Source organism: Cimex lectularius, unplaced genomic scaffold (genome assembly GCF_000648675.2).
Source record: "Cimex lectularius strain Harlan isolate CLEC.00 unplaced genomic scaffold, Clec_2.1 scaffold214, whole genome shotgun sequence".
Taxonomy (NCBI): Eukaryota; Metazoa; Arthropoda; class Insecta; order Hemiptera; family Cimicidae; genus Cimex; species Cimex lectularius.
This window is the reverse complement of record NW_019392963.1, coordinates 437,868-457,114: the sequence shown is the minus strand read 5'-3', so window position 1 is coordinate 457,114 and position 19,247 is coordinate 437,868. Positions and strand designations below refer to the sequence as shown.

Below are 19,247 nucleotides of genomic sequence, written 5' to 3'. Positions count from 1 at the left end.
TGCAATACCTTGTGCCATTGAGTGTGGGTTATTTGTGACAAAAGCTTCAATTTTGTCATCAACAATTGTTCAAGGATGATGAAAGCGCTTAAACTTTATGCTCTGAATCAAGCAAACTACTTAAGAATAATGCTTTCTAATGAAGCATCATCTACCAAATACATTACATTTTTTCCTAGCAATATGAGCTGCAGTTTTCTCTTCGTGAAAATAAAAACAATTAAAATATTAAAATTTACCAGTTTTCCCCACACCATAATTAATCCCCTTTCAGAGCGTGTAAACATTAATGTATAAATTAACTACTAAATCCATTGCTTCAAAGACAAAATGGATAAAATAGAACCATTGAAAAATGCTATGAATTTATTTTAGAATCTAAATATCATCTAAAAAGTATGATTTCATTCCTATTATATGGCAGATGAAGAAATACTGAAAGTGAACTTGGAATGACAACACACATAATTTGGCACAATCAGTTGTAACTTGCCATTTTTTGTCAAATAGACTTTGTGTTCAGGCACTTAAAAGGAAAACATTTTATGCCAACTTCATTTGGCAATTGTTTCCAACCCTCTTTAGTCGGTCAATGGGAGAGTAATTTTTATCGTATCCTTATATCAGGTTTGTAACTTGTGTTCAATGGCATATACATTGTGAAGAAAACTGTCAAATTGAGTATTAAGTACTCTTAATAAGGCAATAAGGTTCCCTTATCTATTTTCAATTATGAAAATAAGACAAGTGAATTTCATGTGATTTATTTTTTTTTAAACATCAAATAACTATAATTAAATAAGTTGTAATATTCTGCATGTGATTAAATAATAATGCATTTGGTTTAAAAGTTAACACATGTACATATAAAATATATATAAAGAGGTGATAACTATAGTTATGTATTATTAATTACAAAAATAATCACAGTGTTACTCAACATATAAATTATAAATACATGACTAAAGAAATACAATTTATAAAAAACACATTAACTAAGCATTTTAAATTGATCTTATCTTGGGCACACTGCATTTTATACATATATTTGTCCAAAATTGGTGCTTAAAATATAAAACACAAATTTGTTTATAATCATTTTCATACAATTGTGTATTGTGTATTATGCTATGCTTTTGTTTAATGCTGAAAATTTATGTCTTCATTGGTTGGTGTTAAGAAAATTGGGTTGCCTAAAAGTTACACTTGTTTTATGGATCCTAAACAAAAATAAAATAATAACAACAGTAACTAACAGCATACATTGATTCTGTTGCAGGCGTCACCATATTACTGTCGTTGACTGTGTTTCTCAACTTAGTGGCAGAAACGCTTCCCCAAGTGTCCGATGCCATACCCTTGCTAGGTTGAGCCCCTTCTGTCTCTATCTCTCATTCACTTTATATTTCTTATTTTTTCGTATCTATTTTTTCATTCATTCACATCATATAATTCTATTTATATAATTCTTTCTTATAAACATTTATACAATATTACTTTATTTATTTTGGCTCTGTTTTTTCTGTATCAGTGTGTTGATGATGACTGCTGATTGTTCACCTATGGTACTTGGTTCGTGGAGGATTAATGCTTTACCTGCTATACCCTTACTGTGTTGTTTAAAACCTGGCTTGCTGTATGATGTACTTTGATTAACAAATAATTAGAAGGAATTAAGCATCTTGACATGTTAAGCTAGGCTTTAATTTAATTAATAGACAATCTCAACCTTTTAAAATAAAAAAAATCATATAACACAATTATAAAATCCATTGAATATGTCAAATTCGCAGATGCTTAGTCCTTTCTTAACAAAAATCCATTATCGTGTCATCTCCTATTTTAATAGTAGTGTGTGTCATTGAAACCTATCCAATCTCATATTCTGATTATATTGCAGCTAATTTCACAGTATTATGCTGAAAGCTTTTGATCATTACCATTCTTTTAAATAGATTTTTATTAGCTTTTAGAAATTCAGTGTATATTAAACTACTTTACAGATTTTGTACTAGAAATGCATCTTATCAATCATGCATACACACATATACTTTAATAAGTTTTTTTTATAATAGATGTAGTCTAAATGAAAATACTAGAGTATGATACATTTTTATTTATATTTATTTTTTTAACTTAAATAATTCTATTTATGACAACTTTCTACTTGAAGTCATCTATATTAGAAATGAAATTCAATTGCTGATTGGATCAGAGAATAATTTTAAATAAACTTTCAAAGCCAGCAATGAGAAGTGTGGTTGTCACATATATTACTTTAATTAATATTTCCTCTTACATTATTGATTTTATTTAAACAATTATTTTTTAATACTTGACTACTGCTTTCCTTTTTGTTCAACTATCCAGTTACTAAGTTGAAAAAATTCAGGTAATTGCTTAATGCTAGCAGTTTATCTGCTTTGATTTGTAAGTTTATTAGAATCATTAGGTAGTTAAATAAAATGGTTCCAGCATATACCCACCATACAAGAAATATAATAGGTTTGTATTACATAATTACAGATGTTGGTATAATCATTAAAAAATATATATAACAACACATAAACAAAATTAAGCTTGTAGGTTAAAACAATAAAATAATTACAATCTTATTAATATATTAATTATTAATTATTAATATAATGATATATAGTTTTTATAAAGTAGCAATTAAACAGTATTATTATACAACACTAATAATTGTACACATTTTGCATTATGAAACGAGAATGAAAAAGCAGGCACATTGTTAGTACAATGTAAATCACAAAGAGATGACAATTAGCATATTTAGGTTAGTTTAACGACATTTATTTGTAATCTCTCAAAACATGTTTCCCTTGAGTGGAATGAACGTTGGGAATGTGGCCCAACGGCATTCTTCCACTCACTTATTTACTTCGTCTTAAAATTCCATCTGGGTGTCCAACCGGGTATTCTGCAAGGCAGCATACAAGCAGCATCCTTGGTTTAATTCTCTATTTAGTATTCACTGGAAACATCCTATCAATCCTGTTGCAATACTGACCTTCACAAAACAACAGGGACCATAATCTTTTGAAGAATGGTTCAAGAAATGGAGGATGAGGCTCAACAACACCAAATCCTAGCAAATAACTTTCGCCCTTCACCAACGATGTAAACAACTCAAAAGACTGCTGACAACAGATCAAATATTTCACTACAAAACAAATACCTCATTTAAACCTCACTAGTAGAAACAATTGAGATAGAAGGAATTGTTCTGCGAGGTTCAACCATGGAAGGAATGCTGCTTAGGTGCATTCCTAGACTTGATGCAAGCTTCAAATGTAGCACCCAAGCTTGTTTTGAAAATTCAAGAACATCCTTCCATTCACTTATATTAACTCATCCTAAAATCCTATCAGTCTGATATGTACTTTTAAATGGAGTCTTAGGGTTTATTCCAAGAAGCACATGCATAGAATAAACCCTAATAAAAAAACTCCATTTAGGAAGAAAAAATATATATACAATAACAACTGCGTGAAATCTACAATAATTACAAAAATGTACTTTTGAAGAACTGGAACATCCTTCTCCCCCGTAAACTATGCCCAAGTGGGTGTTCTACAGGTCATCCTTAGTCTCTCTCTTTTCAGTATACATTGCAGACTTTCTTATCAATCTTGATACAAACTCCTCGTATATACTGACTATACAGCCATCCTTTCATCAAACTTAGACCAAATAGTGACCTTCAGACCATCCTTTGAAAGAATTGTTCGAAAAAAGAAGGATCAAGCTCAATGAATCTCAGCAAATAACCTCTCCTCTAATCTACTACAGCTCTATTCGTCTCCTAGCATCCAATTTTGTCCTCTTTTTTTAAATTTTACATTGACAAAAGACTTACTTGGAACTTCCACACTCAAGAATAGAATTGTACAAACTATATAAACTGCTCCAAACCCTAATTGAAAACAAATTGAAACTTTTGCTACAAAACAAGCATCACTACTACAGCCAATCTGGATCTACAGAATTGAACTCTGGGGTTCAACCAAGCATTACAACCTCCAAAGAATCCAGTCACTCCAATCCAAAATCTTTCAAACTATTGCCCAAGCTCCCTACTTCATATCAAACCTTACTATCTACATCGTCTTTCAATAGAAATGATGAAGGTGGGGTGAGTATGTAGATTCACTTTTTGTAAATTATGGTTCCACTCACAGATTTTCGACTTCGACAGATTCCGACTTTCAAATCCCATTTATCCTCAAAAACGGCAATAAGTTACCTCCATAAAACCCTGGACCCTCATCATTATCTCCTGGTCTAGTCTAACATTTTTTATCCTGAATCCTTTTTGACAATCATCCAAAATACCTAAAGCGCCCTAGTAAGGAAAGTGATAAGTTTATTTATAGGTGTGTAACTAATGGGTTACTTCTCCACTATTGTAAACTAAAATTCAATAAAAACAACAAATTTACTTGTAGCAATCTGCCGCTATTATAAATTTTAAAAAAATTCCATTCTTCCAAAGAACAAACGACATTATTTCACAAGTATAGTGAGCAAATGGCTGAATTCTCAAAATATAAAAAGTCACTGTCAACTAAACCAAAAACAAAAGTTGGGAAAAGTATAAATAAATTTATAATACTGATCTATCTCTAAATAAAATTAAAGAACTAAGTAATTGAAAAAATAATAAAAACTTTATTATTTTGTTTTCAACCTCAAACCAGACACAAGAAATGGCAGAATGTCAGTTTTTCATATGCAATTTTATATTTTTATATATTTATGTAAACCAAATCTACAAAATTTTCTGTTGTAATTAATGCAGATATAGTATATATTTATATACTATATACTAAAGAAATGCAGAGAACAGATTTCTTGCTTTTTAAAAAACAATTATGTGTATTCATATGGTAAATTGTATAAATATGTGTACAAACAGGTATCAAATTAGTGAAAATGTAATATAATATGAACAAGGGAGAAGGAAGAAACATTCGAGAGATCTCCAATGCTCTTCGTATTATTATTTATTTTCAGTTAGTTTTCTTTCATATTTTAAACTATTTTGTTCCTTACTTGATAATTAATGATTGTTTAATACACAGTTCTAGTTGGGTAAAATAGGGTTTTTTGTATACAATAAGGTAGGTTTATTAATTGTAAAATTAAATTAAACTATTTTTTTTTTTTTACTGCAATATGATGTTTTCATGTGTCTTGAAATAAATAAACAAAGAATTACTTCACATCCATAGAATAAACTATGATCAAATCGTTTACCGAGTCGATACTGTATGACAAGTTTTTAATTACCAAAGTCCTCTTAAGTTTTTGGGCTTTTATTTTAGAGATGGTAAACCATAAATTAAATATGGGGAGTTATGGTTCTTATGCAATTGGTTGGGCGTTTAATCAGTGCATTAGAATTCATCAGAAGTTTTTAATTTTTATGATTAAGATTTCAGATATTTCATTGTTAAACGTTAAAACTAACAATCAACCTATATCATGAAATTATTTTTTTTAACTCAAAACTGATTTTTACAGAAACTTCTAAAGAGTATAATTTAAGAAAAATCCTTATTGTAGTAATTGTGATACTAACACACATTTTTATTTTTGGTTTCAAACATTTGTTGTTTTATCAGAAGCACTTAAAAGTTTTTAGTATAATTTCCTTTTTAGCAATTTGGTCATTACAGATCATTTTTGTCTACCTATCTTCACTTGGTTGGACTGTCAGACTGTTTCATTTTGCCATCTTCAACTTGTTTTTTATGACAAAGCCAGCTAGATTAAAATAAATCATAATTCTTATTATTATAAATATTAATATTATAATTCTTATTGGACAAATATCAATGATACTTTTGATTAAAAATGCATTGGATAAAAAAAATACGAATTTCTAAAATCTCCTAAAAAAACAGATATGGCAACATATCACCCGTGGTACATATTTAAAAATGATCATAAAACAATAATGTTTTAATTTTTATATTAAAAACACATAAAAAATTATTTTGACCATTACAATTGAAGGATAAGCTAAAAAATAAAAAGTAAATGTTGTTTTTGTCTAATCAGGATTGCAATAAAGTAAGCAACCAAAAAAAAAATGTAAGAATGCAGCATGGTTGTAGTGAAAACTTAGGTGTAATTCGATAAAGAAAGTACTCATGAAGAAGATGGAACAGCCATAATTTAAATAAAAAGAGTTGTGATTTTGCAAAAAAAAAAAGAAAATACATTTTATAACAAATATGTTACATTGCCATGTTAATGGTTAAATGTATAAAGGTCAATGAGTCAACTTTGAGAATTCCCTAAGAGTTTTGTAACTGAAAAATTTGCCTATTAAATATTTTGATGCATTGATGAATATAAAGATAGTTTGGGTCAATAATTGCATTTTGCTCAAATTAACATGTTCGATTAATCTTTAAATGTTTAGCAGTCATAATTGACATATTTAATCATTTCACTTCCTCAACCAATTAAATTATTTCAACCAAGACTTTAGATAAAAAGTATAATTAATTGAATTAACATGTTAGGTTTTGCCATTGTTTGCACAATGCAAGCACATTTGGCTAAATTTACTTGTAACTTAAAAAAATAGACATTTATCAAAAGCATAATGTCAAACAGTAAATAGCCCTTGATTGCTAGCAATCAACAAGAACAAGTGTACTCTTCTATACTTAATAATATATATTTTAACTGCTTCAGTTCAGTTTTGAGTGAAATTGCTTCTATAAAGAGGTGTAGGAAGTGAGCCAGAGTATTTGTGTTCCAGGTGTGACAATTCTTCTGTCTCAAACCGTTTTTCTACTCAGGCTTGCACAGGTGTTACCCCAAACCTCAGACGCTGTACCAGTCTTAGGTTAGAACCCCACTCTTTTAAAAAAGCACAGAGCCTTCACAATTATAATGAGTAAATATGCTGGCTATTGCAACATATCTTACTATTCAAAATATATAGAACTTCTAAAAACTACACAACTCAATTTGAAAACATAAAAAACATATCAAGCATAATACTTGATGGGTTGTAACTATAAAATAATTGTACTACATTAAAACCAAATATTTAATTTGAGAACAGTTATTGTTTTTTTAAGAATATTATGGTCATGGTTATATAGTAAATGAAGTTATTATATTTAAAAATGCTAACTGATTTTTTTTTCTATCAAAAGCATGTAAAAGCTCACTTCTTTAATTTTCAATTTGTAATTTTTTAAAATTAAACTTTCTTCTTCACTAATTTTCAAATTATATAATACATACACACTTTTCAACTAGCACAAGAGGAGATCATGTATTACTTTTCTAATTTTGATCCTGTTATTGAAATATTTTAACAGATTGACCAAAGGAAGCATCCCTTGTCTTATTGCTGTTGTTAACAATTGAACTTTAAAGAGATATAAACCTTTTTATGTTAATGCTTAAAAGTTAAATTTCACCAAAAAACATGTTAATAAAATATTTACCTCTCAATGCCAAGGTCTCTCAGCCGCATACAGGATGTTTTATAGTTAGTTTTGGCAAAACTATTGGTTTTATTCTAGTGAGATAACCAACATAAATGTCAGGCAGGCAGTCTTTTAAGTTCATCTGTTAAGCAAACCTTTTGCACTTGACAGTTCAAATTTCGCATCCACCAGATGCTCCTGAGGCCCATTCACAAAAAAGTTTAATTAATTGTTCCAATTTAAGGGGCTTGCAATCAGATTTATTGCTTATCTTCAGTCTTCATAGAGCGGAGAAACATGGTAGCGTTGGGTCTTAGATCTTGGTGGTGGTGATTTGTAGGAGGTCCTCTGATGATGAATTCCTGTCAGGAGATGTCTGGTATCTATGGAAATAAACCAAGGACTAGAATTCACATAAGGCTTAGCCAAGAATCAAGAACATTATGCCAGGAAGATCTCGATGGGTATTAACAACAAAAGAATAGGTAGCCCTAAAAGTGACTACCTCATCAATAGTAAAGTCCAGCCATTTGGGATAAGGCCGGGTCAACATTGAGGACAACACAAAATTATCCTTGTTTGGGTACAAGGCTCACAGGACAAAGGGAAAATAAGGAGACTGATAAATAGGCGAAGGAAAGTATTATGAGGATATTTATTGCCCCTGAACCTTTTTGTTGCAGAACCATCAGACGTCAACCTTTCTGGGACTAATTTTAGGATAGTAGCTGATGCGTTTCTCATGGAAGATAGCACAATGCCGAAACGCGTTTGAATAACTCAAACAAAAAACCACAAGTGGACTGACCCAATAAGTTCAACATGATTTTAGGATGTTAAAGCATGTCCCCCTGCCTACATTTTCAGCCACTATGTGACCCCCAGCCTGATTTGTTTTGTATCAAAACTCGCTCTTACTCCTTTTGAGGTGCAATAATACTGTTCAAAATTTGACAGTACATTCAAGTTGTATTTAATTAAAAATTTATTTTTTACAAAAAGTATTTATTACGTATATTAAAGCATAATAACTAAACAACAAAATAAATACTGATAACTGGTTTTTTAAACTCAACTCTGTACACATTTGTTCAAAAGATGAGTAGAGAGTTGAAAGAAAAAGTATAAATAATGACAACCAAAACAACCATATATTCTGTGAACGTAAATGATGTAAGACTAAAACTGAGGGCACTGTGAAAACGAGAATATAAAAATCTGAAAGACAATATGGTAGATAGTAGGGAAGAGTAAGTGGTAGAAGTTGGACATTCTCAATGAGACAAAGATATTGTGGTGGAATGGTTTTACAGAAAAATGATTGTGTCACAATTTCACAAAAGTATGAGAGAGAGGCCAGATTGTGAGCAAAAGAGGTAGAAAAGAGTGGTTCGCTGATGATGAAAATGGGAAAGGAAGGGTGTGGAATTTACTACCGAGCTGCCTGCTACGCATTGTATATAACCTCAGCCCAATAGATGGCAAAAAACACAAGAACAAAATGAATCGTCACAAGGCTGGGGAGCATATAAGCTGAATGAGGAAAGTCGTCACTGGGCCTGGGAACCTCCACACTAGTCCTCACTAGACCTACAAAAGTACTAAGAAAGTATAACAATAACAACAATTCCTCGGTTCAATGTGTACCTGGACAGAAGCATGTGAAAAAATTCAATAAAGATCTTTTGCAGAAACTAACAGCAAAACTACTAAACCTAGAATGTTACTGACTTGACTAGACACTGCACCTTCTGGAGGCTTGTGTTTAAAGCAGATATTACCTGGAATAAAAAGAACTAGCAGGTTGAGATTCAAGCTCCTGGGAGAGAAAAAGCCAAGGCCTCAAAGATGCGAGAGCCATTAACAAAGTTTTTTTAATCAATCAAAAAAAGAGCTCGAGATAATAATGGAGATTGCAAAACAGTTCAATATTGGTAATGGTGTTGTGTCGGAATGGTGCACTGTTGAGAAGAGGCTGACTCCTTTTAACTTTAGGGGAAAATGGCAGATTCATAGTTGATATTCATAAGAAGTTTGATCAAAACCCATAATCTTACTATCTTTCCATCTTGTTTAGTAAATAATTATGTAATTCCCAACCACCATTTAACATTATTTAAATACTATTAAACTTTAAATCTTGAAAAATTAATAAACACTAAATAATTGGGGTTCAGTTGCTAATGTATGCGTTTGAGAGACACACCTGTGGCCTAGACAAAGACAGCAAAAGTGTGGCATTAAGGATTCATTGAATTTTGACTATTGTACAGTTTTGAAAGAAATGATATTATGAATATGATTTCCTTTATTTGATTGTTCATTTAAAAAGTATTGGGCCATGGATTCATAGGATTTCTTGATTCAAAAGTAAAATAACTCAACTGTAATAAATATGTACAATCAGTCAACTAATTGTCATTAATTAAATATTTACAATTATTATTCTAATAAGCAACTATCTATTAATTGCTAATGTAGTGTAAAATTAATTGTTTTAGGCCTTACTATTATTTTTCTACATTAATAATCATTTGATCCAAAATCATAACTGAAACATTATTTAAATATGAACCACTTAAAATCATGAGATGTATGTCTACTGAAATAAAAACTGCTTGCTATATATTATATAAAATAAAAATATACAATACATGTCATTTTAGAAAATTTAAAGTTTTTACATGCTTTTTAATTCTTAAATAACATGATATTATTCCGACTCTAAATAGTTTTGTTTAATAAAAAAATACCCACAGAGGAGGAATAATCTAGAGTTTAAATTATGATAAAAACCAGCTAAAATAAAATTAAAACATGTACAATCTTTTCTTAATTTATAAAAAATTTATCATAAGTGATACACAGCTGCTATTGCCTTCATGCAGCTATGCTTTACAAACTTCAACTATGCTATCAATACTTTCCAGTTGACAGCATGAGCATGGGCTTCTTAAGATTATCTATCCAATGATATATCTCAGTAAGTAACCTACTAAATTTTTAGACACAGCAAATATTTTGATTATACAAACCAAATAGCTTTTTTCTCTCTCCTTACCATAAAGCTTGATATGTGCACAATACTTCGTTTTTTTCTTCTTTGTACAATTGTAATTTATATTATGTCTAATTTATAGTCTTAAATATCAATAGACTAAACTGGAAAACTTAATTTCCAATTTTAAAACATGAACTAGTTAGGCGAAAAAAATCCTAGTAGTTCATACTGTAAAATAAAAAAAATAAAAATATTAAAATAGCAGAAACCTTCTACTATAAACTAATATTCCATAACTAAGGGCATAATACAAATAATTTATAATTAATTAACTTTATTACTACAAAATTTAACAGAGTATTCAACCCCAGGAGGAAGCAGGTGAGGTAAATTTGCACCTTCTTGTCTATCTTCTCACACTTTACCATTACAATTTTTAAACCAATTTAATTAAACAAAATCATAAAACAAAAATGAAAAAAACCCTCCAGCTCCAAGTATCAAACGATTTGGCCTCCATTGTGTTTTATAAATGTGTTACATAAAAATATGTGTTTTGAGTTTTACTATTTTTGAACGCTGTTTTTCTCTCTTACTCTATCTCTTTTTTGCTATTTCATTCTATCAGTGAACTCGTTGACCTCCTCTTATTTGATTTTTCACTTGTTTTTTTGCCAATAATCTAAACCAAAATAAATAATACAAATGACTAACTGCCTTTGGCAATCTAATAATAATCTTATGATGCAGGAGCCTTCTAAGTAAATGCAGGATCAAGTGAACACGGTAAGACTGAAGGTAAATTAAATAAAAATAAACATATAATAAACAATGAGTTATTAAGTAATTAAATAAAACCTAAACATTAACTAACTATATAACTAAAAAAAATTTAATTTAAAAAATCCACAAATTCAACGAGCTATAAAAGCATTAGATATAAAATAAAATTAAACTAATAAAGCAAATAAAACATTAAAAATCTTCTTAAAGTGAATGCATTGAAGCCATATTTAAAATGTCATTACATTGTGTAAATAAAAATAATAATAATAGTCATAAATACCCACACACATACACACACCATTTACTACTACGGTAATATGAATAAAAAATTTCATATTAAACAGAATGCAGTAATATGTTTAAAAATTAATCAGTAAATTTAATTTGATATAATAATGTTCAAGAAATATAACATTGTTATTTAATTGCCAGCTGTTTCAACCATTTCCTTCTTTTTCTTTTTTGAAACACATTAATACATCCCTGAAACTGCAATATCATTAGAAACCCCCACATCTTACTGAATATGTAAATATTTGGTTACTGAAATATTGTCATTATAGTTAAACATACTTCTAAGAAAAAATCAATTGTTATGCTGTTACAGTTCTTATTAATTTAAATAATGTAAATAAAACATTATTTTGCAACGAGAAAATATTTGAGTCAGAGTTAACAAAGATGAATATGCAGAATTGTACAAACAGAAAAGTTAATTATAAAATATTAAGTGCTAAAATATATTAAATTAAAATAAAAAACTAATGTTTTATATGTACATATTTATATTTATTATGCAAAGAAGGGAAGGGATGAAACATTTTCTTTAAATTACTTCAATTTCCATACATGGAATAAAAAAACATTTACAAGAATAAACAATGCCTTTTTTAAACTATTTAAAAAATACTGTAACCTAAAATCAAAAACTAAAACTCTTATTTAAAAATTGAAAAATAATATATTAATTAATTGAACTATAAACTGATCTTGCAATATAATTAAACTTAAACAAATGGTATTAATTATTTTGTATTATGAAACTAGACTTTAACTCACTTACTCCTTAAGGCTCAATAAATAGGACCAATAGCCAAGTTATTCAATAAATTATACATACATACACACATGCAATTTTTTTTCATCACCTAACAGTGATGGAAAATCATTAGAAATTCGAATAGTCAAAATTATTGGACCTAAAGTAGTATTAATTGTAATAATTTGAAAGTACAAACCACGATAGTTATTGAAAACAAATAATAACCAGTACAGAAGATGGACTAATTTTTGTTATATCCAATTTACTGTAATATAGATGAACATGTGCAACTTTGCAACCATGATTAAAAAAGTGGTTGGTGGCTAAAACTTGAAACAATTCTTTGGACTTATACAGGTCACAAATTGTTCTGTAGTTGTTCTTTTGCTGTTTTTTTGTTCTTTTTTGCTACTATATGAAACTTGCATTTGTAAACATGGATCTGACAGCATCGTATGACCGTAAGATTATCTTAGGATTTTTAGTCTTCAAGTCCGACCATTGAGTCTTTAGCATATGTGTGCTCTGTTGTAGGTTCTCTTGAACATTCTCAAGTTTTTTTGATTTCTTGAGCATAAAATATACAAATATTCTAATTTATTAACCGTTAAAACTCGAGTAGTCAGACAAAATGCGGATATAATGGTATCAATAATAATTGCAGTAAACAATTAAACTTATCACCTCCATAATAAAAATAATTAATTTCATATTTAAGCTAGTAAAAAATTAATAATATTAAAGTAAAAACTAAAAGTTTAATTACAATTAAAACATATTGCATGCATGTGTGTATATATGCTTGTTATAATATAATAATGCCTTTATTATGATTTTCATCCAAGTTAAAAAAATTTAATTTATAGTTGAATAATTTTATACTATCTGAGTTCCTATTATATTCAATGTAACTGACTATTTGCTGAAATTTAGTACATTTTAATTATTTAAGACTTAATGTGGACCCTAATTTTTATTTAATTTTGTTATCTTATTTATAATATGCTATTTTTTATCACTAAATTCTATTTCACACTACATTATTAATATTTGCTAGATACTTTATCAGCACAGTATTTTACAATCTTTATGTCCTTCTTTCTTTCTTTTTTTTTCATTTCACAAATGTATTAAGCTAGCAAACTAAAAATACACATGAACATATTTATAACTAATAAAAATATGTAAATAAACCATTAAACAAATTAATATTTTTTCCTAACTAAAATTAAAGCAGCGAAATAGCAACTCATAGAGGAGGCTGCGATGTATATTTACTTGATAGTAGATTTATATTGCCTGATATATTACATAAGTGTTGATGGTTGTGTGTGTTGCATTATTGCCAGCTTTCTTATTACCTTACTGTACATTGTGTACATTGTACCTTGTTTTAGAAAGTGTATTTAGCATAAAGCATGAATACACAGTTCAAAAAAAAATAATAATAATAATAAAAAATGAAAAAAAAGTATTTCATGTATTTAATGTTGTAATTGAAGCAAGAACTGTACCAGTTATGACCTTTTCATATGTTGAATTTGTCAATTCAAGACAAGACATGACAATTTTTCCTTTACATACTATTTAATGTCCCTCTCGGCACTATTATCTGCATGAATCATTTATTATTTGTGTAGCGTGTGTATGTAATATATATATTTATTGATGTTATATATGCATACACATGCATATATTATAAATGTTGTAGCTAGAAACTTATTTTTAATTCACACATTCTCTTAATAACATGATTTGTTTTTACTTTAAAAAAGTGACTCTTTTTTGTTTTAATTTGTTTTATTACATAATTTTGTTGATGCAATTTAAAAAAAAAAATTAACAGTTTAAAAATTTAGATTTACTTTAGATTTCAGTACTGTTTAAAATAAAGTATACTTATTTTTCTTTTTCAACATAGCTATTACCAAAAAAAAAAAAAAAAAATTAAAAACATTCAACATAGCTATTACAAACAAAAAATTAAAAACATTAAATTACGTTTCTTTTCTTATCCTTAAGACAGATTGAATATTTTCAATTTATAACTGTTGAGCTGACAGATTTGTGGTGTACTTCCAGGTACATATTTCAACTGCATAATGTTCATGGTGGCTTCATCAGTAGTTCTGACAGTTGTTGTGCTAAATTTTCATCATAGAACTGCAGACATTCATGAAATGCCTTCATGGGTAAGCATCAATACAGCTATTTTTCTATTTTACATTTTTATTTTTTAAAAACTTACCCAAATGAATAATGAATGTTGTTATAAGTTACAAATTCATGTACAGGTTGTTTACAGGTAATGTGGAAAGAAAGAAATATATTAATATTTTTTCTACCTTTTAAGTAATAGACCAAATGAACTGTTAGCCCTCAAACTAATGTTCTTTGTTACATGATCAATAGGTGCCATCTCAAAGGCACCATGTTTTTCTTAAACGTATAAGAAAAAATTAGTACCTATTTATTGTTTAAGCATTTATTGAATTAACATTAATATTGCAAACAAAGGAATAACAAACAAACAAAGATGGGTTCAGTATTCACTGGAGGAGTTTGGCTTATTGTACTTTTCCTAGTTCCTTGGATCAGTTCCATTGACTTGATCATTCTTTTAAGAAGAAGGTGACTGTCATTCTTTTTTCCTGGATTCTTTGTGCCCTAGGCTAGGTCTCCATTGAGTAGTTGCTTTGCATTTGAAGATGATTTGGGTGGCATTTCTTATTCTGGTTGCATAGCGAATAAATGTGGTTATCATCAAATTTACTCATGTGGTGTAGGGTGTCAGATGCCAGTGACTGGTAGTCATATCACTACCCTGAGTTTTACCTTGCTTGCTGTAGCAATGTGTTTACCACGATGAGTTTTCTGTGTCTGACACCTTTGAAATTTGTCCACTTCTCCTTTGGTATTTGGTGGACCCATTCTGAGATGGAAGAATGTTTAATCTTGTTATCCCAAGTATAAATTCCAGGCCTATATATGGTCATATCTGGCCAGTTTTCCTGCTTGTTCATTACTTGGATTCATTACTTGGAATTGCCATGTCGCCCAGGCATTGTCAGGTTGTTACATTTTTCCATGTTTTGGAGATTTTGATTTTAGGGCTGTTTGTCTGTCTAATCTATGAATGTTGGGAAGGGCATGATTATTTTGCCTCAAAACCAAATAAGTAGAGCCCTTGGGCACGTAACTAATATCTTTCAAGTCAAAATCCATGCAATTGAGAGATGTACATTTCATTTAAACAGAGGATATAAAAACAAAGTATATTAGTTAGACTCCAAGTAGCATTTGGATAATTAAACACAAATATCATTATTAGTTTGAGAATGGTGCTGAATTGCAAAACCAAACAAAAGAGATTAGGCAAAACAAAATCACTGTCTACTAGGTACTCTCAGAAATAGAAAAGGAAATGTAAATTGGCTGCTACATTACTGACAGGTCTTGAATCCTTTTATGGTATCAAAATGCACACAATCATGGAACAACTGGGAAGAAGACATGGTGCAAATGAGGAGGCCATGAATTTCACTCACAAGACACAAACAATCTAAACCCTTCTGGTAATATTTGGGAAGAGAGAAACATCAGAATGCTTAAAAAAGGAAGCAAGAAGAGACTCCAGATCCTAACAGGATTCTAAACAAGTCACCTGAAGAAGATGACATCAACCAACACGTGTAGATTCGTCACACGACTAATCCTCGGAAAACAATTCTTTAGGACATAGAACTGAATTGTAGAAGAAATACACCCACTAAAACTGAGCCTAATATTCAGATACATTTATTAATTGGGACTCATTGGTGTGCAATTACACTGAATTTACATTTACACCTACATGATGTAGGTCTGAGAGATGGTTCCGAAACCTTAAACGGAATTATTTTCATACTTGTGCCCTACACGACTCTACATCTTTATTGTATTGCTATCTAACTTATTTGAAGTTAAAATGAAAAGAAGTTAAGGTCAGGTTAAAAGCAGTCTTTATGCACCATGACCAATATTGGTCTATTCTCCATTACTACCTAGAGTTCTTCCATAACCTTAAAACCCCAGCTCCCAGAGCTTTGTCAAGCTTTATCCTTCAGGCCTGAGCTTTTCGTCTCCTGTGAGAAGAAATCTATTGTATAAGCCTCCAACAGAGGACATGTTCATCTGTTTCTTCTTCTGCCATGCTTTTGCACAGGCTTGTTTCTGCGGCTCCAATTTTATAATACAAATGGAAGAAGAGGAACACATATACATTTGCCAACTACTTATGAAATTTTTTGTAGCTTGTTTCTCTCTCTCCCCCTCTCTCCCTCGCCCCCTATCGCCCCTCTCTCTAACTCCCTCACCCCCTCCCTCTCTCTCACTCCCCTCTCACCCTCTCTCTCCCCCTCTCTCACCTCCTCTCACTCACTCCCACCCTCTCTCTCCCTCACCCTCACTCTCTCACCCTCTCTCTCTCTCTCTCTCTCTCTCTCTCTCTCACTCTCTCTCTCTCTCTCTCTCTCTCTCTCTCTCTCCCTCTCTCTCTCTCAGATCATTAGTAATTAAGGGTTAATAACATGTATGTAGTTATAAATTATTTTATTTTATTTTAATTTTTTTCTTTTCTTTTTTTTAGATAAGAACAATTTTTCTTCAATGGCTACCTTGGGTGCTTCGTATGAGTAGGCCTGGGAAAAAAATTACAAGAAAAACTATCACTATGAATATTAGAATGAAAGACTTAGAACTTAAAGAAAGATCGTCAAAAAGCCTGTTGGCAAATGTGTTGGATATTGATGATGATTTCCGACACACTGCAGGCAGTACTAGTTACCTCAAGGCGGGAGGACCTTCTGATGATGGCAGTGGTGTATCATGTTTAGCAGCGCAACGTGAGCTTCAAGTGATCCTCAAGGAAATCCAGTTTATAACTGGTAGAATGAGGAAAGCCGACGAAGAAGCGGATATAATAAGTGATTGGAAATTTGCTGCAATGGTTGTTGATAGATTCTGTCTTATAATATTTACATTGTTTACAGTAATCGCTACTGTAACCGTCCTACTATCAGCACCTCATATTATTGTACAATAAAAAAGAGGTCTGCTATTTTTACTTCTGTGTTTTGGTGAATCTACTTCCTAATACGAATGAAATTTTTACGTCATGACTTTTCAAATTGACCAGTATGTTCAATGTAAATTGTACACAAGGTAGTATTTTATTTTTAATTGAACAATATTGTGAAATTTAATAAAGACACCAAAAACCAGGTTCAATGTTGAAGGGTATTCTTTAAAAAAAATCATAAACCAGATATGGTTATTCTAACACTGTAAATACATTGTAATAATTGTTTTAAATCTACTTTTTAAAACATTAAGTTTAGAGATTACTATCAGCATTAGCATTTTTCGTAATGGTAAATTAAATGCACTGCAACTTTCAAAATTAGGATATGAATAGATCTGAAAAATAACATTCAATTAAAACATGACAGCATGGCCTAGTAACCAAAGAAAAAATATTTTCATTGACTGTGTTAATGGTGTATTATGTTGGAATACTAAAATTTCCAATTTGATACACCACTTATATTGTGCCAAATTTAAAAATGGGTTTGTTGTTTTAATGGTTTATGGTAAACACTGTTAAGTATGCTTGTATTTAATTTTTTCTATTTTACTTCAATATAAATAGCTGAAAATTTAAATAAGCTATAGAGATAATTAAAACAAAATGGTAAGTAATAAATGTATTAATGCCATTTGAGTTGTTTGGGAATTTCCTAGGGAATATTTTTTTATTGATACAAGCGTTAATTTTATCCTTGTACAAAATTAAACTTACATTTTATATTTACAATAATTTGGCAGTTGGGGGATCGAGGTGTCCAAGTGGCTAGGATGTCTGATAATTTGCCATGCTAGCGGTTCTGGGTTCAAATTTACTACAGCCCATGGGATTTTGATAATAATTCGAGCAAAACTTTTCTAAAGTGTTTTGACCCCTTGTCAGTATCAACAGGTAGTTTGTCATTAGCATGAACAATTTTTCTTTAATATAACAGTTAAATTTATATTTACATTTAAATAAACACTGAATAAGATCATTTTTTCTAACTCTGCTGGTTTATGGTTTTAACACATATTGATTTTTCACTACTTACCATTGTACAAAAAAAAATCAATTTCTCTAATGAAATTTTTTATTTTGAACATGCTTTGTAATGAAAATGGCAAATTTCTTTTACTTTTTTAAATTCTTGTTATTATAAATGGCATTTTAACAGCAAAGGTCAATTATATTTATTATTTTTATACAAGGAAGTAAATTTTGAAAATGAAAGTCAGTCACCAAATAAAAAACTTCATAACTCTAAAGAGTTAGAGTTTTACTTGTCTATTATAATTTTGACAAAGCAGAAGTATGTATTTACATATTCTTGTTGTTAAAATACCACATAAACATGTACTAAATGCTCATGTGATATAATTTCTAATGCATTTGTGATGCCTAATAAATAAATGCATTTTGAAAATTGTCAATGCTTCAGTATGGTTCACTAATAAGTTCAGTTATAATTTCTAATGCATTTTTGATGCCTAATGAATAAATGCATTTTGAAAATTGTCATTGCTTCAGGATGGTTCACTAATTTGTTCAGTGTCAGTGTTAGAATGTGCATATTTATCTACAACTGTGATCGAATTGTTTAATTAATATTGTAATAATAATAATAGTAATAATAATAATAATAATAAATAATAAATAATAATAATAATATATAATGATATTGTTATTTCCTAATGAATGAATGAAAAACGAAATAAATATAAACTTTGTGTAAACTTTTCATATTTATTTTAAATGTCAAATTTTCCAACCTTTCTAGACTTATCCAATTTATTAACATATTCATTCCCAATATATTGAATGCATCGTTAT

The 19,247-nt window shown here is 29.7% G+C and overlaps 1 protein-coding gene and 1 long non-coding RNA gene across 7 annotated transcripts in view; one reads left to right on the top strand and one right to left on the bottom strand.

The window, feature by feature from the left end:
* LOC106671082 (neuronal acetylcholine receptor subunit alpha-7) overlaps positions 1-19,036 on the top strand; it is a 129,647-nt gene extending 110,611 nt beyond the window's left edge. For 4 of the 6 annotated variants that reach the window (XM_024229493.1, XM_024229492.1, XM_024229490.1 and 1 more), the window contains 2 exons: positions 14,393-14,502; positions 16,938-19,036. In XM_024229493.1, coding sequence (XP_024085261.1) covers positions 14,393-14,502; positions 16,938-17,393 — 566 coding nt within the window. In that variant the 3' untranslated portion in view covers positions 17,394-19,036. Of the gene's footprint in view, positions 1-1,279; positions 1,367-11,232; positions 11,281-14,392; positions 14,503-16,937 lie in introns of those variants that run through there. The other 2 variants (XM_024229491.1, XM_024229495.1) reach the window with 2 other exon arrangements.
* Positions 2,701-8,468, bottom strand: LOC106671100. Its single transcript, XR_001341168.2, has 3 exons — positions 7,500-8,468; positions 3,032-3,184; positions 2,701-2,967 (listed from the first exon to the last, which is right to left on the bottom strand). It is a non-coding gene; the product is annotated as an uncharacterized LOC106671100 (long non-coding RNA).
* Positions 19,037-19,247: the final 211 nt, after the last annotated feature.